Genomic DNA, 24809 nt, shown 5'->3' with positions numbered 1-24809 from the left:
GGGGATTAAACCTTAATATATTCCAGAAATATGAAGTTTTAAAATTACACATTTTTAAATTATAAAAATGACAGAAGTGAGAAGAATAATATTTTTGGAAATTCATTTTGATGTTATTTTAAACTTTTTAAACATATACAAGCATAATAATGTAAATATTTTTTTCATGAGTTTCTTGATACTATATCAACCATTTCCCAAATTTGTAGAGACTGCAAGACCAAATCCGCAAAAATGTTTTGATGTACCTGTATGCTAACCAAAGTGGAAGAGACCCTTTCTTGACCAAACTACTTTCTCTTCCATGTTATTCTGTCCTCTTTTCATGCTAGAGGTTCAGAAAGAGATGAGAGGCCAGAGTGTAACCATAACTAAGCTGATGAATGGATTCCATGAAAGGGAGTGAGGGCATGGGTGTTAGTCAAGAATTTCACATTGGATTTCCAAGTCATGCTCCATAACCTATGCCTGAAATAAGACTGCATAGTCAGCAGTCCTATAAAGTCAGAAAATAAGTTTAAGTTTATAAAACTATTTAATAGCCAGGGGCCCAATTAACACCCGGGCTCTATCCCCAGGACTGTCCTCATTCTAAACATGAGAAATGAAAAATGCTTCTGAAGACCTCAAATAGCACTTGAAATAAATCTGCACGAGTCATAATTTTATTCCTTAAACTAGCTCATTTGCTTTCCTAACCAAGAGAAGAGTAGAAATGGTAGCAGAAGTAGAGAGACGGGCAATAATGGTAATATGGACAGTGTCTAAAAGTGACAGTCTGACAATGAGGGAGGAGACAACATACTTCAAAAACAAAGAATCCAATTGTTGCACAGTCCATACAGCATGTCCATAATAAGCCTAACTGTAAGCAAAGTTAAATATATGTTATCCTGTATTTAATTTTTTATGAATATTTTCAACTAGAATGATAGAAAAATTATCTTTGGAGCTGAAGAAAACAAGCTTCAGTTACCTTGAAAATTCATTTGTGTGACATGATATATTCACTTCTCTGAAGATACAGACATAGTGTAAACTATAGTTCACAAAATTATCATATGAATAAACCATGTATTTAAGAACTGCCTTCTGGCAAGGCACTGTAAGGATTACACTTAATATAACAGATACCTGATATTTATCAGAGTGTGTACAAACAACATCTCTGAAGTACTGTTATAGTACTCTGTGGAACTACTACTAGCCAAACAGATCTGAGCTTTCCATAATAATTTTCAGACTTTATAAGACATACTAACAAAGACTGTGATTGGCCCCATAGTTGTTGCCCAATATAGATTTACTGAAAGAATGACATTTAAACTCTTGTTTCATAATTTCATAGTTTAATAATTTACTTACTTTTGTCACTTCCTCTGCCCAAATCTAGCCAGCATTAAAAATTAGAGAAAAATATAGAGCATGAAAGAAAGTTGGAATTTAACATTTTCTACAGCTTAGTATAGAAAAATGTAAATATTTTAATTCACGTGGCATACTTTTTCCAGTCACATTAACAGATTAAACAGTAATAGTTAAATCAATAAAGCTTAATATACCGTGAAAGTATGCCTTCGTATGTATTAATAGTATTGATGTTTGAGTCTTATACTAATTCTAAATTAATAACAGGTTTCCAAAACTGGGAATATTTAACGCCTGTCAGTTCTAGTATTCTCATCAGTAAAATGAGACATTTAGAGTATATGATTTCTAATTTCTCATTTAGGTTCAAAATTCTGCAATTTTAGGAAGTTAAAATAAAGCAAGGATAAATGGACACAAAATGTTGATAGAGCCATGAGGGGAGACAAAATAAACTTGGGGTATGATGAACTTAAAGTTACCAGAGTTAAACATATCTTATAAGTAGATGACACAAGTGGTAAAACAAATGCCTAATAAATGAAACAGTCTTGATAACTGTTTAGCATGATTTAAAATGTTTAAAATGACTTTGAGTGAAACAGTCTCATACTTCTCATTTACCTACATATAAACAGGACAATGGAAATAAATGAATGCATTCTCTTGCTATCTAAGGAAAGCCCTATTTTAGCTGGGGCTTCAATAATTGCAGTAGTTTAAAAAACAAATGCATTTTACCTATTCTGTATAATAATCTTTTCTAGTACATATTTTCCTCCCTCCTTTTAGTACAGTGCTAATGAAATAAAAGTAGTCAACTGATTTAACAAATAAAAACTGCCAATTATTTACTACTTAACTGTGGATTCCATCTACTTCTATGGCAGTAATATACCCAGGAGTATTATGACAAACACTGCACCTATAAATCTTTACTGGCTAACATTTATGAGTTTTGGGACAATGTTTAGATTTTACTAATTTCTCTCTTGCTAAAAAATTAAATACGCTTAACATCTCAAAAATTTCCTCAAATCAAGCTCAATAAAATATAAACGATACTATAGAATAATTCTCATTACTAATTCAAAGCTATCACTATTCAGCAACTCTCCTAAGTGAACTGACACATGGCTCAGTGGTTTCGAATCTTCCTGCAATGCAGGAGCTGCAGGAGACATGTGTTTGATCCCTGGGTCAGAAAGATCCCCTGGAGGAGGAAATGGCAACCCACCACTCCAGTGCTCTTGCCTGGAGAATCCCAAGGACAGCAGGCTACAGTCCATGGTGTCACAGAGAGCTAGACACGACGGAAGTGACTGAGCCTGCTTGCACAGTCCTCAACACTACAGAAATACCTGAACTACTAGGGTTTGTTTTGGCCTGGAATTACAAAGAAGAAATTAATTCTATGTTGAGTTTGAGGGAAAATTAAGGTAAACACTGAAGGTACTGTGAAGCAAAGTACATCTGTATACCTTATACTTTTCTCTAAGTTAAGTAAATTTTGTTAATTTTGTCAATTAATATCTTTGAATATCTAAGTCAGTCAACATAAAAAATTAACATCTTTTATTGTGTATAAAAGGCTATATATATTTATGTATAAATTCAGACTCTAGAATATGAGTTTTGTGTAGCTGAATTTGTCAACTAGAACACATAATTTCTGTTCTTCAAGTTCCAGTATTACTGCAGCTAGCATTCTCTGTGATTTCTGTTAGACTCATGAATGCATTGCTTCAACTACTTTAGACTTTAACATGTAGATAACAGCAAGAGAAGGCACTTTATTCAAGATGTAGAAAACACAGTAGGCCAACAAACCTTCAGCCATTTTACATGCAGGAGGTTGAGCATGTAAGAGAAATTTACCATAACGTTATCTCCTTCAAGGCGTGCTGAGTTTAGTTGCTTAAGTGCATAGGTAAGAGACAAAGAACACATTATACCAATGAACAAAGTGAAACAAGTTACTTCTTCACAACACACAAACAAGTATTAAGAGCTGATAAAATGGTCTTCTACTTAAAAAAAATATCCAACTAAGTAAATTTTCTTTGTCAATTAATATCTTTTAATATCTATGTCAATTAACATAAAATTAACATCTTTTATTGTGTAATAAGAGGTACTATATATTTATGTATAAATTCAGACTCTAAAATCTGAATTTGGTATAGCTGGATTTGGCAATTAGAACACATATTTTCATATTATGATACCTATTCAATTTTTTTTCAAAAGATTCAAGTTTCCAAAGATAAAAAAACATGGTTGATGCTTGAGTATAAATTGGAATTATTTGGCGAAGATGAATTACTTTAAAAGCTGCCACAATCACCTAAAGTTTTATCAAATTTTCACCTATTAAAGTCCTTCTGCCTACCCACAATTTCCCTATTCAAAGATCATTCCTATTTTATTAGTGTATGATGCCTTCAATCACATTCTCTTTCAATCAGCCTCAGCCAGGTCTTGGCATACCTTGAAGAAATATGAAAGGCAAGTCAATCCTTGTATTTTTAATAAACTTTAAATTCTAATATGTATACATTAAAGTTAAGATTATATGATGGTTCTATAAATTCACTTGGTTTTTAGAGTAAAGGCACAGACTGCTGTAGAAATTGTGGAATTGATGCTTTTCAACTGTGGTGCTGGAGAAGACTCTTTAGAGTTCTTAGACTTCAAGGAGATCAGACCAGTCAATCCTAAAGGAAATTAGCCCTGAATGTTCATGGGAAGGACTGATGCTGAAGCTGAAGCTCCACTACGTTGGTCACCTGATGTGAAGAACTGACTCATTTGAAAAGACCCTGATGCTGGGAAAGATTGAAGGGGGGAGGAGAAGGTGATGACAAAGGATGAGGTGGTTGGATGGCATCACCGACTTGATGGTCATGAGTTTGAGCAAGCTCCGGGAGTTGGTGATGGACAGGGAAGCCTGGTGTGCTGCAGTCCATGGGGTCACAAAGAGTTGGACACGACTAAGCGAATGAAGTGAACTGGACTGCTGTGGAAATGGTTAGATGGACAGAGGGACATATTTGCTATATTATGTTAGTGATAATGTATTTTCCATCATGTTTGGATACCCGAAAGTAGCAGACAGATGTCTAAACCTCTCAGTATCAGAGCTTTGAAACCAGATGATTTTTTTCTTTCCATTAACAACACTCTAAAATGATTTTTTTAAAAGCTTATACAGACTAAGATTAGATTAATAATGTCAGTGCCTTATCACTTAGATGCAGAAGTTATTTGTTTTTGCTCCTCTTTATACTATTTTCAAAGCTGTACTTTTGTTCACTGTAATATATTCAGGGAGGTTTTCTCTTTTCTGCTCATTGGTGTATTTTTGAGAAATGTCTTTGATATTGCTTTACCATTCTTCAACATATTAACTAATAAAACAGGCTAGTAAGGTCACAATATTGAATACAGGCATAAATATTTACTGACAAGGCTAAATGACCAAAAAATTCAATCTACTATGCTAGATTGTAAACTGAGGGTAGTAGAGATTTTGCACTATTTATATACTAACTCCTTCTCAGCAAAGCAACTTGCACAAAATTAGCAATAAGTAAATCTAGAATTTAAAAACAGGTCACAAGAAACTAGGAAACAAATTTTTTTAAAAGTGCTGATATGCACAGGTCTCAAACCTTACTTACAGAGAAACTGGCCACAAAACAATCTGAGCAAATTTACACAAGGAAGTAAAATCAAAGAAAGTCTGAGGTTAGAGTAATCTCCCCAGCCATCAACTAGGAAGCATGAAATGTGTCAAAGGAAAAGAATAAAAAAGGCAAAACAAACTCCTAGTGGTTTCATTTTTTTCTCTATTCTTCAAGTAAAGGGAAGAGAAACACAGGGAAAGGAAAAAAAAAAAAATCACAAAATACAGGCATGCCTTAAGGCTTTATGTGATAACAAACTAAGAGGGCTTTTCCTTTCCAAAGTATTTCAGACTTACTGCTAATAAAGTTTGAAGAAAAGCAAGTTAGTTATCTAGAGGGAAAGAATACAACTAAAATCAGAAAATGGGAATTTTTGTCTAGACTAATATTTTAAATATTTAGCTACAGTTAAATTTTGTTTCATGCATTATATACATTCTAGAAAAGCTGTGTACAAATGAAATTGTTGAAAAAGTCATTTGTATAATCTTATTTTTAAATCTAAATTCTCTGAAAAAATTTTGTTCTCAACAATACAATGCACAGAGATATTATCAACATCTTTTCTGGATATATCAAAAGGAAATATACAGTTTAATAACAGTGGTAAAATAATTTAGAATAATCATAGGATCTTGTGTACTGTTGAAACAATGAGCTTTCTGGAACTTTTCTAAGTAAAAAGTAGACTACTGTTATCTTGTAGTGGTGCTTGTTAAAGAAAGTTTTGTGCTGACATTTGACAGTAGTTATTCCATTATCACTAGGCACATAAAGGCATTTCAAATAAAGATATTCTGTTCAAACATTTAATTCCAAATAATCCTTATTTAACATTTTTTCTGATTATGAAATTAGTATCTTAAAAACCAATTCATATTTTACTAAGTTTATTATCAGCAACTTTAGAGATTAATATCCTATTTTAGAGTCTCTTGCCATCTCTGGTATTTAAAGTTCTGATTCTGCAAAATGCTTGTTCAGGGAAGTTAGGCTATTCTTTATGATGAGGTCATGTAAATTCTGAGGTGAACTAGCCAGTGATTTTGAAATTAATGTCTTGTCAAAGATAGTTCTCCAGCAGTAGCTAATTAAGAATCTTTAAAGGGCAACTGTCTAGAAGAGAATAATTTATTCTGCTCATACAAACTGCTGGGGTAAATCTCGTAAGACATCACTCTCCAACACCAAGTCACTAGTTTTGAATTTCACTCTAAACCAAGTCTTTTCCAAAACAAGAGAGCCACAACAGACTTCCACCAGCATCTTGGTAATATGCTCCTAAGGCAGTGACTCTTGATGACAGTAGTGGTAGTGAGTTGGGAACAGAAGGCGCTGGGAATGTCACGTCTCTTAACAAAACATATCCCTTTGCTCGTTAAGAATGAGCCTGTTAGCTTCATCTAATAAATTCAAACTTGTTTATATTGTACTATCCTAAAGGTGCTCTAATTCAAGTCTGATTAATCTCTCCAAACTTTGGAAGAGACATAAACAATATTAAATTAGAGGCTTTATAAATAAAATCTTTAAAGAAAGTTTTACATATATATCTACCTATATATCTTCACATATATATATATATATATATAAAATCACTGAATTACTTTATTTAACATATATCCATTCAGTCCCAAAAGACCACTCTGAAGTTGGTTTTATGAAAAATATACCAGAACTTATTTATCTAAATGGGAGTCCTCTCCTTCAAAATAGCCACCTGGGAGTCCATGCTGCCATTGTCTGAATGTTTTTGGAACTATTCTTGGTGACAATTCCTTCAGTCAGTTTGAATCACATGTGGAAAGGCAGTCATATCTAATTTTTAAGGTACACATAAGCATTCTCAAACTTGACACATTCTCATCTTAATTACTATCTATTTTTCTCTTTCAAATATAATAAATCTATCTCCAAAAGACTTATTTTCCATTACCACTGAGGTTATTTGCAAAATATGACACAGCTTTTTAGAGGCTCTTATAATTTTAATTTTTTTTTTAGCAACAAGTGGATTGCTAAAGTAAGAATACTGACATCTCTTGATATGATTATTGTCACTGATTTAATGTCTTAAATCTTGAAAAGTTTAAAAAATACAAAAATAATATCCTAAAGTCCTATTCTAGTCTTAATGATAGACTATAGCTTGCATAATATATAAGTGAAATCTTTTATAAGACTTAAAAGTTATTAACCTAAAATGTTTTTTTATTTAAAAACAAAACAAAACAGTACTTACTGATGCTCTAGTTTCGGCAGCTTTTGCTTTTTTTAGTCTTGTTTTTGCAGCATCCAAATCCAGTCTCTTATTTTGTAATAGTTTCCTCTCTTTCTATAAATATAGGAAAGAAAATAAAGCCTAATGATGTTAGAAATCCACTAAGAGCACACACATTTAAAGGACTATTCTCCCATTAAACAATCATCTGATGAACAAAGATCTATGATTACAAAATGGGCCATTAAGTGACCTTTCAGGTGTCAGACTCCATTTTCTCACTATCTGCAATCGAAAAACGACAGAGACATTCTAGATATCTGGGAAAGATGGCAGGTGATGGTAGAAACAAAGGAATATTAGTTTTAATATTCTGTGATTTTGCGCTTCGTTGAGGAATGTTTGGCAATGTCTTCTTGGTTGTCATAATTTGGGGACGGATGTTACTGGCATCCACTGGGTAGAAGCCAAGAGATGCAGCTACATATCTTACAACATAGTACACTTCTTACAACAAAGAATTATTTGAACTAAAATGTTAGTAGTGCTCAGCTTGAGAAACTGTTTCAGCCTGTTACAGATAATCTAGGAAGTGCCTAAGATGAAGAAGGTAGAAGCCCTAGGGCAAGGCTCCTTGCAACTCTGTGCTGTAGCACCAAAAGCAACTCTGCTACTCCGAAAACAGAATTCCACATTTATTTAGAATGAGTCACGAACAAGTGTTAGTCTGGTATCTTAGAATTCCTCAGGGGAATGTCAAGCTTCTTCATAATATACTAGTTTATAAGAATTTACTGTTTGCTTTGTTAATTCTTAAGATTCCACATATCAAATTTCATCCTGTTGACAATATAGTATCTTTTCAATCATATTTCATCTTTGTGATTTTTCCTTTGTCTCAGGCCAAACACTTTTTATACACAGATTCACTGTAAACATACTGAGTTTCTATAATAAGAAATATGAAAATTAAGTTTGAAGTAGTATTTACAATAAAAATCTTAGGAAAAAAATATCCACCTACGACACTACTCTCCATCATTTAAAACACAACTTAAACTAAAAAAACATCAGACTAATAGATTAGGTTTGGGAAGTGATTTTTTTCTTATATTTCAGAAATAAAACACACCTGTGTTAAAAGAAGATAATAGATTTCTAGGGATACAAAAAGACAGGAAGTCTAATAGCCAGCAATATAGCTTCTAGTCATTATGATTCTGGCTCCCAGTTTAAATGTATGGCTATACTATGACAATAATTTGTGCCACATTTTAATAATTATTCCAGGAACTTCTATATAGATTTCAGTGCTGGTAACGAACAAGAATGGATGTGAAGACATCTCAATAACACTACAGGGACAAAGAAGTGGAGTCTGTATCATTAATAATCCTCTATTTTGGTTAGTTTTGTATTCTGTTGGACTATACATCTTGCTAGATTATTTAGTTCTTCTGATTATTTAATTCTTCTAATCTGCTATTATCTACAAAGTCATTAAGAGTGCAACTGCTCATTAAAAACTACAAGTTTTTACCTGTAAGTATATACCAAAATTGTTTTACTAAAAAAATGAACATTTTCCAACTCACAGCAATTGTTTTGTAATCGCCTTCTATAAAGTTTCTTAACGGAGTGAGAAAATTTAAGGCTGAAGTTTGAATCAGCTCTCTGTCTGCTGTTCCAATTCGTTTTTGTGTTTCTCCACATTTAATAAGGGCGTTACCTGAAATGGAAAAAAAAGTTTTTTTTGTTTTTTTTTTTTTTAAATACTGTGTGGTAATGTCAGAAAATCATGTTACGATAAATCAGCTATTTGATCTGCCTTAAAGTTAGTTGTTACTTGTTTACTTAAGTAAAAATCAAATAAAATTAACTGTAGGTAAGATAGTTTTGGACTTCCTAAGTGATGCAGTGGTAAAGCATCCACCTGCCAGTACAGGAGATGTCAGAGACGCATGTTCAAACTCTGGGTCAGGAAGATCCACCGGAGTAGGAAATGGCAACCTGCTCCACGATTCTTGCCTGGAAAATTCCATGGACAGAAGGAGTCTGGTGGGCTACAGTTCATGGGGTCACAAAGAGTCAGACATGACTGAGCGACTGAACACACACACATAAAAGGTAGTTTTATTTTGAAAGTAAATTTAAGATTATAAATATGTAAGTGAAAATGACAAAGATAAATTTTTTATCATATCACAGTTAATTGTACTAACTCTACCAATGGGACAAAAGAGGCCAGATACACTTAAAAATATCTATGGTCACAGCTCAAATAGTACAGATATGCTTATAAAAGTATAATTCTTAAAATATGTTAATAAGTAGACCAGGTAAAAATTCTTCTGTTCCTATATTTATGTACTTATTTCCAGTGTCTATAAATAATAGTATACATTTGTATCTTAAGTTAAAAAAAAATCTGTTCAGCAGCACACACCGCCTAGCATTTAAATAGGACAAATTCAGTGGAAAATAGAGAAAAAGAGAACCCCAAGATTCTAACTGGAAGGTTAGAACTGGAAGTAGGTTCTAACTGGAAGTAGGACTAATCTACCTCTAATAAGCTTTAGTTCTGTGGATCTTAATTCCTTTGTTTGGATGATATTAGATCTAATTTGTAAGGAAGGTAATAATATAACATGTAGTTAAGAGCTCAATTTCTGGATACAGATCTACATTTGAATTACTAGCTCTGTGTGATCATAGATGAATTATGTAACCTCTCACAGAGATAACAGAATTTACAAGTAGGATTTAAGTGAGGATTTACTAAAATAATATTTATACAGTGCTTAGCCCAATTCCTATTCAATTGCTAGCTATTATTAATTACTAATAAATAGATTCAAAAAGCCCAATTCCAATAATCAGGGTACATTCAATGGAATTATCAGAGGTAAAAACAGGTTAAGCAGGTTAAAAAGGAAAAAAAATTTAGAAGGCTTTTGAATGTTTTTGCTCTACTAGACCTTCAGCTTGGTGAAGGAAACAGCTGGGTCCTTCATGTACCTTTATGACCCCTGCACCTAACTGAGTTTGGCATAAGAAGGCAATTAACAAATCTGATCTCTCTCTCTCTCTATATATAAAGTTTTCCTGAAATTTACAGTTAAAATTTAGAAGTAAAACTATAGAATCTAAAGCATTTTCAGACTTCTGAAAGAACTGTATTTTGAAGAACATAGTGTAAAAAAATTTCAAAGTTGTACATCTGCAAGCTAGTTAATGGATTACCAGCATTCATTACTTAGTACTAAGGTCCTTCTGACATAAGGACTACTAAAACTAAGTTCATTTAGTCTCAGAATTTATGTGCTCTTATAAATCAGGCGGCTTTCTCAGGAGGTGCTAGCGGTAAAGAACCTGCCTGCCAATGCAGGAGACGTAAGAGACAGGTTCGATTCCTGAGTCAGGAAGATGCCCCGGAGGGCAGTTTGGCGGCCCACTGGGGTATTCTCATCTGGAAAATCCTATGGACAGAGGAGTCTAGTGGGCTACAGTCTACAGGGTCGCACAGAGTCAGATATGACTGAAGTGACCTGGCACACATGCATGCCTAAATCAGGACTATATATGTAGAAAATCACTTAATTTACCTAGCATTTCATCATCCAAATAAAGACCAATTTCTCACAGAAGTCTTGACAAGCATTCAGAGATACCCACTGTTAACATTTTTGTGGTATTGACATTACTTGTGTAATAAAAGCACTAGTTCAAACACTTAGTTTGTGCTATGCACATTATAGAAATAAGTCCTCAGGAAAGCTTTAAAAAGAAAAATCAACTCGAGACACAAACAGAAACTGCAATATATCACAAGAAGTATAACAAAGGAGTTGTAAGATTCAATGGGAATACCTATTCAGACCTAAAAAGATAATGTGAATTCTCAGAATATATGGTTAAATATATTAAGTCATACTGTATATATTTGGTGGTTATGTTTATCACTTCATCTAAAATTTTAACACAAAATATTTGAAGTTAAAACTGATTCCACTAATACTAGGTAAATGTTAATGATGTCTCTAAGTAAGTAAAGATCTAAAAGAAAAGATATCTCTTAGCAGACATTTGCCTTTCACTTACCATATGCTGTTCCAGGACCAAACTCAGTCCCTGCATCAATCATATATTGTCCCAAAAGTTCTGGGTTGTTTATACGACTTGGTGCTTTTCTATCCAGTTTCTCATAAACAAATTCTTCTATCCTGGCATCTAGAAAAAAAGTTTAAATTACCAACGATTTCAAAAAGCTATCTAAAAGACTGTTGTTCCCCTACTAGCCATTTATCACTTTGTAAAATAAGTAAGAAATCAGTATGCTTTCAAGTACCTATCTTAATATATAATTTTTCATTTGCATGTTAGAGTATTATATAACTCTAAGAAACTTACATTTTAAAAATATGAGAAAATATTTTGGCACAAAAACATTTTAAAATGAAGTGCGTTTCCCTGGTAGCTCAGACAGTACAGAATCTGCTTATAATGCAGTAAACCTGGGTTCACTTTTTAGGTCAGGAAGATCCCCTGGAGAAGGAAATGGCAACTCACTCCAGTATTCTAGCCTGGACAGTCCCATGGACTGAGGAGCCTGGTGGGCTATAATCCACGGGGTTGCAGAGAGTTAAACATGACTGAGTGACTAACGCTTTCATTTTTCAAGGCTATTATAAATATTTTATGGGATTTTAAGTTTCAGAAAGGGTTGGTATTCACTTAATATCTAGTGAAGCTGCCTTAGCCCCATTCATATAGTGTCTAACTTTTAATTTTTGAATATGTGTTTACAATTTTAAAATCAGGGATTTCCAGCTATAAAAATATGGATATAAGGTACCTAGAGAAATTGAAGAGTTGTATACTTCTGCCACTGTTACTGTGCTTTAGTTTGCTTATATGCTCAATCTCCCTCTTAGAGGTTAAATATTGGGAGTTTAAGGAGTAGAATAGTCCACACTTGGACTAGTCTACAGAGATCAGCAATACGATTTTTTGGCTTAATTTTATTTAATTATGTTTAAAGTATATAAATATCTGAGCATGTATTCATTCAAAAGATTTTATCGTTAAAAATAAGTTTAAAACACAAAAGGTTAAGAGCAGTAATAGGAGTTAGCATAAAGGAAAAGGAAAAAAAATCATTAAAATCTGAGTAAACACTTGGTTATCATATTTAAGAAATTCACATTTACATTGCTACCAACAGTGAGATATTTCAGAGAAAAATAAGAAAAAAGTGAAAGTTTCCAGAAAAAAATGCTTAAATATAAATTAAAATTATGATCCCCAAAGAAGTTAAATAGGTTCCTTCTAAGCACCTCACATAATTCCTCCACAAGTTTCACACAGTGTACTGAAAATTTCAAAAATGAGTTGAACCAGTAACAGAAACACTTCAGAAGTTGGCAAAAGTGTTCATTTTAATACACAAAATAAGCTGTTGGAATAATACTTGGATTTGTGGTAGACTCTGGTGTAGCATCAGAAGAGTTTTTAAGTAAGAATTTAAAAACCTTTAAATTAGTTAAAACCAAAATGAGTCAGTTGAAAACAAAACCCCTTAGAAAATGTTAACTAAATCTCACAATTTCATTTTCTGACTGTGAGAGTGATTCATATCTTTGCCACCTGTTTACCCACTTGGTCAAAAATTTAAAGCTGAATCCCATGATGATTTCATTCAGTTCAAAAAAAACCTGGTGTATTTTAAATAATATTTCATTTGGGTATCAAAAAGTCCTAATAAAATCTTAACAAGAAATGCAGGCAATTCCACTATAATGCAATGTACACTTCTGAAAAATCCTAGGTTCTGGAAAATCATACACTGAAAATAACAGGGCTTACAGAAAAAAGATTCGGTCTAACCACTTAAAATCTGTGTAACTTTATAATGAGAGCACAAAATAAAACACAAAAACAACTGTTACTAAACACTGAAATAAATTATGTGAGCTACGGTAATTCTTTCTACTGACATCGTTTCCAGCATTGTTGGTGACATTATTTGCCAACCACAAAAACATGCTGTAGGATAGACTATATACTGGAGGAACTATGGCTAGAGCAAAAAACAAGAGGAAAAATGTCTACTGCTTTCTTTTTTTTTTTTTAGGTGCCATGGTATATTATTTAAGTAGCCTTAAGTGAGGAAGATATAACACACAGTGTCTAAAGACAATAGGCCTCAAAGAGTAAAAGGATTAAAGTCACCACCAATTTAATTAAAATGGCACAGTATTATTAGTATTTAGTATAGTGCTTGGGCTTCCCCAGTGGCTCAGCATTATAGAATCCACCCGCAATGCAGGAGATGTGGGTTCATTCCCTGGGTCTGGAAGACGCCCCAGAAAGGGAGATGGCAGGGAAATTCCAAGGATAGAGGAGCCTAGTGGGCAGTCCATGGGGGTCGCAAAGAGTCTGAGCAATATAGTGCTTGAGGTTTATATAACAGCAACAAAGTTTAAAGCTTGGAGGTAGTATCTGAAAGAAAGTTTATAGCATTTCACAACATGGTCACAATAACACTGGGGAAAGGGAAAAGGGAAGCAGGAACTGTTGCTGTTGATTTTGTCCTTTAGTTTTGATCTGTAAAGCTCCCCGTCAATACACCTGGTTCTAGTTCAAGTTCTACTTTTAATTAGTTATGCTACATTGAACAAAATGCTAACTTGTGAATTTCAGTTAAAACAATCATTGTGCATTTTATTTGCCAGGTTATTGAGTTAGGTGATCTGAAAAGTCTTACTGAGTTGTCTGAAAATCAAATGGAGTAATTTGTGTTAAAATGTAAAACTTAAACATAAATAGTTGGTAACTGCTTAAGTTTCTATGTAATTTTCCCTTAATTATATAGGGGCATTTTCTTCTTAATTATATAGGGGCAGTTCTCCCCTGAATGAGGAAGGAAGATTATCTTCACAGGCTTTCATAACTCTTAAAATTCAAAGCTGCTGCCTGAAATTTCAAGAGGATTCTCCAAAGGCCTTAAAAACATAATCTGTCAATTTCTTAGAGGATACCCAATGAAGTGTTTATCACCCTTCTTTACCAAAAACACACATACAAAATAACATAGACCTCAAAGCCATAACCGGAAAATGTTTTCCAATAGCCATTAAAACTTTTTTAAAAAACACATTAAAAAACCTATTAACAGTATCTTTTAATAGGATTAGTCAATAATGTAGACAAAAGGTAAAAAGTTTCTTACTTGGATTCGGCTGCAATAACACTTCAGTTTGTTTCATTATTTTTTCTGTCCATATTTTGGTACATTCAGCTTTGCTAAGGAGGTTCTCTAAGTGAGCATCCAATTCTGTCTTCTCTGCCTGGCCAAGCTTTTCTTCTGTGAACTGTTATTGATTGTATAATAAAAAAAAATTAAATATACCCCAAATACATTTTAGGAATCTATATCAGTAATTAAAAAGAAAACTCAAATCCAAACAATACTGGACATACAAATGTTCTTAAACTGTTGCATATGAAGGATGTTTTTTGCCCCTCTGGTAATATATCCATACCTCTTAGGATACCCTAAGGCACTTAGGATAATCATATCTCATAGTTAATACATATTCTCAGTTCTGCTAAAATGTATGGTGTGAATGATAGAAAATTTGCCATACTATTTTGTATATAAATAAAGTATATAAATATTTCTTACATATAAAGGTAGAATAACCAATCATAATGAGTAAACATTTTTGAGCCAGCTGGATCTGAATTCAAATCCTGACTATACTGCTAACTATGTGACCTAAGCAAGCTTTTGAAAATTTTTTTCCTCAGGTATCTTTCATTGTAAAAGAGACACAATACATATCTTAAAGTGCTTTAAGAATTTAAGTAAGGCTATGTATGTAACATCACGTTGTTCAGTGCCTGGTAATTATTATTTTGAATTTAAAAAGGGCTATTATGTTTAATGTGGCTTTGTATCATTGGCATTTTAACCACATCTAGTTAGACAGGCTTCTATGGGATGTTCTGGAAAACCATCATTTAACTTGTTTCCTTAAGATATGTTCCAGCAATTGACTTATGGACTAACGCTTGGAACATCCTACATTGCAGGTGGATTCTTTACCAACTGAGCTATCAGGGAAGCCCAATTCATACTACAGAGGCATCTTTTTTAGGATCATAAAATGTAGTTAAATAGACTCAACATATCAATTTTTATTATCTTGAGTATATTTGTTTCTGAGGAAAGGCAGCACTGCCCATACAATAACAAAGAGGTAAAAAGTATTTCTGTGTAGATTTTATGGAGACTTCTGGACACGTTTAATTACATACTAGAAGCAATGGCTCAGGCTGTTTATCATGAATAGTTTTTCTCTAGAATATGTGGTTTTCCATCAAAACACAAGTATATCACTATCACTAACTCTGTACTCATTAGTCATGACTCTTCTCTGGTGGCTCAGACAGTAAAGAATGTGCCTGCAATGCGGAAGGTCTGGGTTGGATCCCTGGGTTGGGAAGATCCCCTGGAGGAGGGCATGGCAACCCACTCCAATATTCTTGCCTGGAGAATCCCCATGGACAGAGAAGCCTGGTGGGCTGCAGTCTATGGGGTTGCAGAGCTGGACATGACTGAGCGACTAAGCACACAGCACACATTTCTGTGCAATAAAATTTAATGTTCACTATTCCCCCCTCTCACTTCTCAAAATATCTTCTGTAGTTCCATTTTTCTGAATTTTATTATCTGTTTCTTCCAGCATCCTTCTTGGTCTAATACTGATTTCAACTGATTATCAGTCAGCATTTTTAGCTCAAAGGTCCTTTAGAATGTTATTCTTAGACTTCTGGTACACCCTCACTAAAGGTCTTATTCACGGTCTAGAAATAGCTGCAATAGCTTTTGTAAAACTTTAGGTCTTTTAAAGACTGGCCTGTAGCCAGCCCCTGGGTGGAACTGAGAACAGCGGGGCAGACCGTAATTCCAAAGCAACTGCCTAGGCTCGTACAGTTGCAGGGCACTGTAACTGAGGATAGGAGAGGCACTGGGAAAAAATCAAGACCCTGACCCCAGGGTCAGCTAGGTAATGACGCAATCTAAGAGAGATGCTGGTGTTTTTTATAGATCCTGGAAGATTCCAAGCAACAGATCTGCCAAAGGTATACATTAAAATTTTACATATTAGAAATCTGCCTCCCATGGTTAAATAGATTATTTCACAGATAAAGCAACCAATAGGAGGGAAAGGAATACGCCCAAGTGAACATCAATTATAAAGGATGATCTATCAGTAGAAAAAAATTCTCCACTTAGCTCCTTAGTAAGCAGGTATATCTAATATTGTATTTGTTCATTCCTTCCATTCTTTCAACAAATATTTATTAAACACCCAGGTATATGCTAGGCATTATTCTAAGCACATGGGTTTCAACAGCTAGAAAACAGACAAGCTTTGTCTCTAAAGAAACTTAAATATTAACAGAGAAGAAAGACAACTAACAAGTACATACATAATTTGACAATAAGGATACTAAGATAAAAAGATGGTAGACAGAGGACCAAAACAGGTGGTCCTATTGTTTCTTGATCCAGTGACTGAGTGAATTTATGGAACCCTTAAGTATGAGTCAGACAGTTTGATTACAGGAAGCCTATTTAGAAAACACTAGTTCTATGGGAAGGACCTTGAATTTAACTACCAGTAATAAATTCTGATGTTTTCTTGTTTTTTTCTGAGAGTGAAAAACAGTTGCTCTGCATTTTGAATTAAGTACTCAAAAAAAAAAAAATTCTTGTTACATAGGGAAGAATCATAAATTAAGTGAAGAAATTGAGAATGGTTTATAATTTTGCCCTAAACTGTCAGAGCTGGGATTTCATCTCATATCTGTTTGAATCATAGTCTTATTATACTATGAGCTACCCCCTCAGTAAAATACTTGATTTCAAGCAATTGATATTTCCTATCACATTACCCAAACACATTCTGTGCTTCCTTGTTTCTTTGTTCATAGCACTCTGGTGAGCTGTATCCTATAGCTTACCTCTCCTTCCTACATAATATTCAATCAGAATCAAATTAAGATTAGTTTAACTCTAGCTAAAATAAATAAAATAAGGGGGAGGAAAAGGGACATAAGAGCATTGCTAATGCCATCACATATTTAAGTTGAAATTACAAAAGTTTAAATTTTATTATTTAAACATACAACTGTAAAAGACATATTTCCCTTAATTTTTATCATTGTGGGGACTTAAGGATTTTTTTTTTCCATTGTTAATCACAAGGTATGACATTACAATAACAAAATAGTTCAATATTTAGTACATAAAATTTCCTCTAAAACATTTTAAAGAATACATTAACTATAGAAAATGATGAGTTACATCAACTAAATTAAGAAGAATTATTAATCCAAGGTATTTATGGAGGATACATATTTTTTCTTCGACTGTATGTGAAATATATATTTAGCATGTAACATGGTTCTTGCCCTGAAGAATTTTATGATCTTGTTGTTGCTGTTGTTCAGTCGCTAAGTCGTGTTGGACTCTTTGCAACCCCATGGACTATAGCAAGCTGGGCTTCCCTATCCTTCACTGTCTCCCAGAGTTTGGTCAGATTCATGTCCATTGAATTAGTGATGCTATTTAACCATCTCACCCCCTGTTGCCCTCTTTTGCCTTCAACCTTTCCCAGCATCAGGGTCTTTTCCAATGAGTCAGTTCTTCTCATCAGGTGGCTGAATTATTGGAGCTTCAGCATTCAAATTATGATGGTATCTTTATCAGAAGGACAGGACTTTTTTTTTTTTAAGAAAGATCCCTTTCCTAATTATCAAACATTTTAAATTTTACCCTAAAAATTTCAGTTTTCAAAATCCCTAAGTCCAAAATCATTACTGACTTTGTACATTTCATTTTAAGCACGTATTAATATTTCAATGAGTGTATAGCAGTACCATTTAATAATCAAAAACTTCTGTGAAAAACAAGCTACAGTGAAAGTCAGAAAGCAAAAGAATCATAGAAATTCAAATATCATGTTCTCTAAAATGTAATATGATATAGTATTCTTTCATAATATTTCATTAGTAACACAGTAAAATGACTCGAGAAAGCTCAACCCTCTCTTTTTATATATTTTCTCTAAACACTGCTTTAAGAAAAGGATTGTCCTTGAGTCAGCCACATTATGCCAGGTACTGTAATCCTTCCTTTACTAGCACAGACAAATAGCCTACAGTATGAAATAAGGAGCCTGGATTCTATGCTCCGATTTAGAGAGAAAAAAGGACAAATAAAAATGCTGTGTGATCAAAGACATCTACTAACATAAACACTAACCATCAATTTTCTGGGTAAAGTAATTGTTTAAAAGAAATCTAAAGTTCTTGGAGGCAAGTGTATAACACAAACTCTGAATGTAATGGTGAACTTTAAACTAGATACTTCTCAACTGGTTCTTAATTTTGGCTGCTCTTTGGAATCAAGGGAGCTCTCAAAAACACTGATGTCAAATCGAGTCCCAAGGATTCTAACTTAACTGGATTGAGGAGCAGCCTTTAAAGATTCCTCAGGTAATTTTAAGTATAGCTGAGACTGAGAACTACTGTTTTAAGCTCATACATAATTATTTTAATATCAGGTTAACAAACCATCTTCTATCTAGTTGTTTACTAAATTAGTGACAATTGCACCAAAGCATGTGAACACAGTTTTGGGTAACACTAAACACGCAGTTTTTACAGAATGAGAAAATGTATGGCCTTTGAATGCAGTGTATTTATTAGAATTTCAGAGACATGATAAAGTTACTGTAATTTAAATTCTATAAATGAAACGTAATGCATATATATGGAATTCAGAAAGATGGTAATGATGACCATATATGCGAGATAGCAAAAGAGACACAGATGTAAAGAACAGACTTTTGGACTCTGTGGGAGAAGGCGAAGGTGGGATGATTTGAGAGAATAGCACTGAAACATGTATATTATCATATGTGAAACAGATCGCCAGTCCAGGTTCTATGCATGAGATACGGTGCTCAGGGCCAGTGTACTGGGATGACCTAGAGGGATGGGATGGGGAGGGAGGTGGGAGGGGAGTTCAGGATGGGGAACACATGTACACCCATGGCTGATTCATGTAAATGTATGGCAAAAACCACTACAATACTGTAATTAGCCTCCAATTAAAATAAATAAATTAAAAAAAATGGAATTTCAGAATTAATTAAAAAAAAAGAAATGGAATGAGAGAGAGTGGAATTCCTTCCACATAGGATTTGAAAGGAGTTGGTGGAGACTAGCATCAGAATTTATCTTCATATCTCCAGCTTAGATACACTATTGTGCTTGCTAAATTAGATGGAAGATAAAGGTTAGAGTTACAACTAAAGTTTAGAGATTTCTTTCCTCATCAGAAAACAGCTGGTGTTTATGAATTTTATAGTGTAACTTTAGCAGTCAAAAAAAGAGTTAGAAAATGAACTCTCTTCCTTTAGTAATTTAGTATGAAAATATTATACAGATATAAAGAATATATATCATTTAAGGATGGTGAGCAAAATTTTTTGCTTCAGTATCAATTCTGAATTAAAAATGTACCCATTTGAAAGATTTATCAAATTAAGAACAATAATTTACAAAATGGAAATTTACTACAAAGAATAATTATGATAAATTGAGAGTAGATTATGAAGTCCTTGAGGGCAGTAACAGGGGGTGTCATTTATCTTTGTATTCTTCAGTATCAAGTACTAAGGAGGTACTCTGGAGAAGGCAATGGCACCCCACTCCGGTACTCTTGCCTGGAAAATCCCATGGATGGAGGAGCCTGGTGGGCTGCAGTCCATGGGGTTGCTAAGAGTCGGACACGACTGAGCGTCTTCACTTTCACTTTTCACTTTCATGCATTGGAGAAGGAAATGGCAACCCACTCCAGTGTTCTTGCCTGGAGAATCCCAGGGACGGGAGAGCTTTGGTGGACTGCCGTCTATGGGGCCGCACAGAGTCGGACACGACTGAAGCGACTTAGCAAGGAGGTACTGAATAAATATAGGCTCAATTAATGAGTTTAATATTTTAGATTAGCATTAAATCAACCCCAAGGTCAGCATATATAATGTTAGAAAAATACTAATGAAAACAATTATTTAACATGTTAAATGATTCAAAGAGTAAACTTCGCATATAGGTACTATTTGCTTGGCTAAAATGACATAAAAATTAAAACAAAACAAAACAAATCATGCTGAATACTGTGAGAGGGGAATAAGGAGAGTTGATTCCTCAGGTCATAGGATCTTATTAATGACATGAAAGCCAGAGTAACAAAATTTTAGACATCTTAGAGACCCTACATAATAATTCATTAGAAGAAAAATGCCACACGATCATACAAAATTTAAGAATGACATAGGAATTGCCACAGGTATTCACATCAAGTTCTTGCGGTCTGAGATGGACTTGAAGTTGTATTCTGAGGGAAGGAAAGGTTACAGAAAGGGAGTGGAGGGCATTCAAGATGAATTTAACTGTATGAACAAAAATCTAGAGTTAGAAAAGTACAAGATATTCTTGAAATTAAAAAACAATTTGATGGAAATACAGTGTTTTACATGAGAAGAGAAAAGGCAAGGCTGGAAGGAAGTATTTAATTCTCAATTAAGGAATCTGGACTGAAAAGATAGAATTTTAATGGCTTTCAAGACACTTTACCAATTTATCAAGGATAAATTACCTGATCCTTTCGTATTCTACTGAAGGCATTACGAACAACAAAAACACCCAAATGGACTGTTAGGGAATGATATACCCCTATTCATTTATACATTTACCTTATCCAACCAGTCCATTCTGAAGATCAGTCCTGGGTGTTCATTGGAAGGACTGATGCTGAAGCTGAAACTCCAATACTTTGGCCACCTCATGCGAAGAGCTGACTCATTGGAAAAGACCTTGATGCTGGGAGGGATCAGGGCAGGAGGAGAAGGGGACGACAGAGGATGAGATGGCTGGATGGCATCACCAACTCAATGGACACGAGTTTGGGTAAACTCTGGGAGTTGGTGATGGACAGGGAGGCCTGGTGTACTGCAATTCATGGGGTCACAAAGAGTCGGACACGACTGAGTGACTGAACTGAACTGATGTATATAAACATATTTTAAAAGAGTGAGAGTTGAATGATGGGACTCATTTGTATACTTAAATAGTCTGATTTTATGTTTTAAAATAGGGAACATGTTTAATTTTTAAGTTAGAATTTGTACGTAAAATGAAAGAATATGGCAGTTGTCTAACCAGAGAATGGCCTATTCCTTAAGGTGTAATTTGATTTAAACAAAATTATTTAGAAATATCAAAGCTAAATTCCATCCCGACTGTTCTTATTGCTTATACTGAGTAACTGGCCTAGCTCTTAAGCTATTCTTAGCATTAAATCTGGCACTTTGACACTACAATGATGTCAACTCAATTTAGAGTAGGAACTCAGTTATTGACTAAATACCAAAATGAGAAAGCATGTTTTGTTGAAAACTACACACAGCACTCCAAATTGCACATTACATTTTGGAACCATTTTTATTTCCTACATATTTTAAAAAACTGCAGAAAACGTCAAACATGGAAGTATAATAGTACAGTAACATTTCATGAACCCATAACCCAGTATGAACTGTTTGCCATTGTTGTTTCAACTACCCACCCTTCCTTCTTCTGAAACATTTTAAAGCAATTCTCAGACATGATAAGTTTATAAACATTTAAAAATGTACCTCCAACAGACACAGACTTAAAATAAAAAGACGTGTCAAAGGAGCCTGCTCCTCCTGAAATTTTTCCCTTAGTAAATGGCTCAAGCCAAAACCTCAGTCATCCTTGACTCATCTTTCTCTCCTACTTCACAGTCCATATAATATGCAATACTGGTTAGGTTTTGAACCTCCCCTGCTATCATTCTTATTTAAGTTCTATCACCTTTGCCTGTCCTATGGCCACAGCTCCTTAACTAGTCTCCCTAATATCCCTGCAACCTCAGATTCTACACTTGCGACTTCTGCCTGAAATGTTTTTACTCCAAAAAAAATTGGATCTGTCACTTTCTTGAGGTCTTTTTGCATTTGAACCTATTAGAAATAGAAAGGCTTGCCCTTACCATCACGGCAACAACCCCTACCCCTGCCCTTAACCTAGCTAAACCTGTTGGCCTGTTTCTACATCACCGCCTGATGTATTTCCTAGTTTGTTTCTTCCTGTTAGGCAGTAAGCTCCAGGAGCGCAGACATTATGTTGATTATGAAACACTAGTGTCCAAAATAGTAGTGACACACGGGCATGCACTAAGCACTTAAGCATTTAAGACTGAAAATTATTTGATAACTAACAGATTAGAATTTTAAAACTTCTTCCTAGAAAATTTGAATCAAGTAACTGAAACTCGTTATGTGGAAAGTACATCTTGAGAGCTTTGCCAGATTTTTAAAATCAAGTCTATCAATTATTTAAATCAATTTGTAATATATATGTCCTATTTAAGAAGTTCGGATTATGTACCTGAAAACATATCTAGAGATATGCATGTATGGCTGCTGGGGCGTGTGGGATCTTAGTTCCCTGACCAGGAATCTAACCTGTGCCCCCTGCAATGGAAGCATGTAGTCTCAGCTACCAGACAGCCAGGGAAGTCCCTCTAGCTGTACTGAAAAGAGTGGCATTAGGTAGTGCCAAATCTGCATTCAGCACCTAGAATCACAGGGAATCAGCATTAAAACACCACCAAAAGCTCACAATATAGGCAGCCATTACCCTGCTCTAGTTCTACCATTTTTTGCCAAAAACGGTGCAATGTAAGATCAACTATGTCAATAAAACTGGAGTAAAGGGGACAAAGAAAGTAATAATGCAATACACATGATTTACATTTCAACTTGGCATGTTACATAAGAAAACTATTTTTGTTTTTCCTTTACAAAAGAGAATCTTGTTGCTACTGTGACTGTCATTAACTTAAAACACCAGACTGTTTATATCCCGTGTTGTGGTGAAATTTACATCTGTTCGTAGATTTAACTTAGTTGGCATAATGTGGGTGATGACTGGAAAACTGTCCAAGTTCCCTAGTACCGACACTTCCTTTATTTTTGAATACGATGAGACAGTCAACTTTCCCCTTTAAAGTGTTACTTGAAAAATGTCCCTGTGACTATAAGCACAACATGAATCTTCTCGCTCACTGCCCTACGGTCAGCGCTTCCCATTTCGAAAGTGAGTGGGAAAGCCCCCAAGCTCTGTGGCTCTGGCAAAGTCTGGACGCCAACTGGCGATCTCCATTTCTGCCACGGACAGCCAAGACCGGGAACCTTCCTCTCAGGGTGAGAGGACGGCAGGGAACTGCGTTGGCAGCTCCCTGGGTTGATGGGCAGGAAAAGGAAACTTCCTTCTTGGACTTGGCGAGGAGAGAGGGAGACGGAATGAAAAGGTGGGGGTGGTGCAAGAATGGTCACCACCACCCCGCGGACTCGCAAAGCCTCCGCCCGCCCGGGGAGGGAGGGCACACGAGCAGCGGCGCCGTGAGGTCAGAAAGGCCGGCGGTGCTGCGCCTCGGCCCGAGGCCGAACTCAAGGTGGCCTCCAGAGAAGGGAGGACGCTCCGGGCCCTGTCCCCACTCCGCCTCGCTTCCCCGGCACCGGCGGTTGGGCAAGAAGGGGGAAGAAAACGGCCGCCAGGCCCAGAGGGGCACAAGGCCGCGCCCATCACCCGGGCCTCCGGCCGCGGCAGGCCAGTCGGGCGGTCGGCGAAGCCGGGTGCAGAGGGCGCGGCTGTCTCGGGCGACCCCTCCCTGTCCCTCCCGGGCGTCGCCACCCCTTCTTCCCGCCGCGGTACCTGCACTGCACGACTGAGGAAGGTGCCCGCGTCGGCCGCCAGCTTCTTCACGTTGAAGTCCATGATGTTCATCCTGGGCGTCAGCCGGGCGGAGCAGCCGGCTGACCTAGCGGGGAGATGGAGGCGCCGCGGCCGGGCTGGGGCGCCGGGCGAGAGTGGCGGGGGCAGACGTGGTAGGTGGAGGGAGGCGGCGCCAGCCCCGCCGCCGCAGCTGTCGTTTCCGTGAAGGGGGAGAGAGAGGGTGGGGCGAGGGGAGAGAACAACCGCCTCGAAGCCGGCCGCGAGTCCAGGCGGCAGCGGCCGAGACCCAGGGCCTGTGCCGCCTGGAGAGATGCCGCTAACGTCGGCGGGCTTCGCGGTGGGCTTGCAAGACAGAGCAGCGTCCGGGCCTCTCAGGGCCGGGTCCCCAACAGAGGAAGCGAGAGCGGGCCTCGGGGCGGGGCCTTTATAGAGGTTATCGCGGGAACAGCGACCCCTTCAGGAGCGCCGCGGCTGACCGCGCCCGGAGCTCCGCCAGTTCCGCTGGGGGCAGGGTCGCGTTCGTTGCTAGGGGCGCGCCTCCGGGCGCTGTGGCGCTCGGTGTTTGTACTTAAGCCCCTGGGAACCGCGAGCAGAGAGAACCCAAGCTCCCCGTTTTGTTTTAAGTG

General features: G+C 36.0%; 1 protein-coding gene across 3 annotated transcripts in view; it reads right to left on the bottom strand.

Moving 5' to 3' along the window:
- Positions 1-24577, bottom strand: part of SH3GLB1 (SH3 domain containing GRB2 like endophilin B1) — a 44033-nt gene extending 19456 nt beyond the window's left edge. For 2 of the 3 annotated variants that reach the window (XM_018045694.1, XM_018045695.1), the window contains exons 1-5: positions 24163-24577; positions 14510-14651; positions 11380-11508; positions 8874-9007; positions 7300-7392 (exon numbers count right to left, since the gene is read on the bottom strand). In XM_018045694.1, the coding sequence (XP_017901183.1) occupies positions 7300-7392; positions 8874-9007; positions 11380-11508; positions 14510-14651; positions 24163-24234 (570 nt within the window). In that variant the 5' untranslated portion in view covers positions 24235-24577. Of the gene's footprint in view, positions 1-3198; positions 3286-7299; positions 7393-8873; positions 9008-11379; positions 11509-14509; positions 14652-24162 lie in introns of all 3 variants that reach the window. The other variant, XM_018045696.1, reaches the window with a different exon arrangement.

The sequence above is a fragment of the Capra hircus genome, chromosome 3 (genome assembly GCF_001704415.2).
Source record: "Capra hircus breed San Clemente chromosome 3, ASM170441v1, whole genome shotgun sequence".
In the NCBI taxonomy this organism is placed as follows: Eukaryota; Metazoa; Chordata; class Mammalia; order Artiodactyla; family Bovidae; genus Capra; species Capra hircus.
The sequence above is the reverse complement of the archived record's forward strand: the minus strand, read 5'-3'. Positions and strand labels throughout refer to the sequence as shown.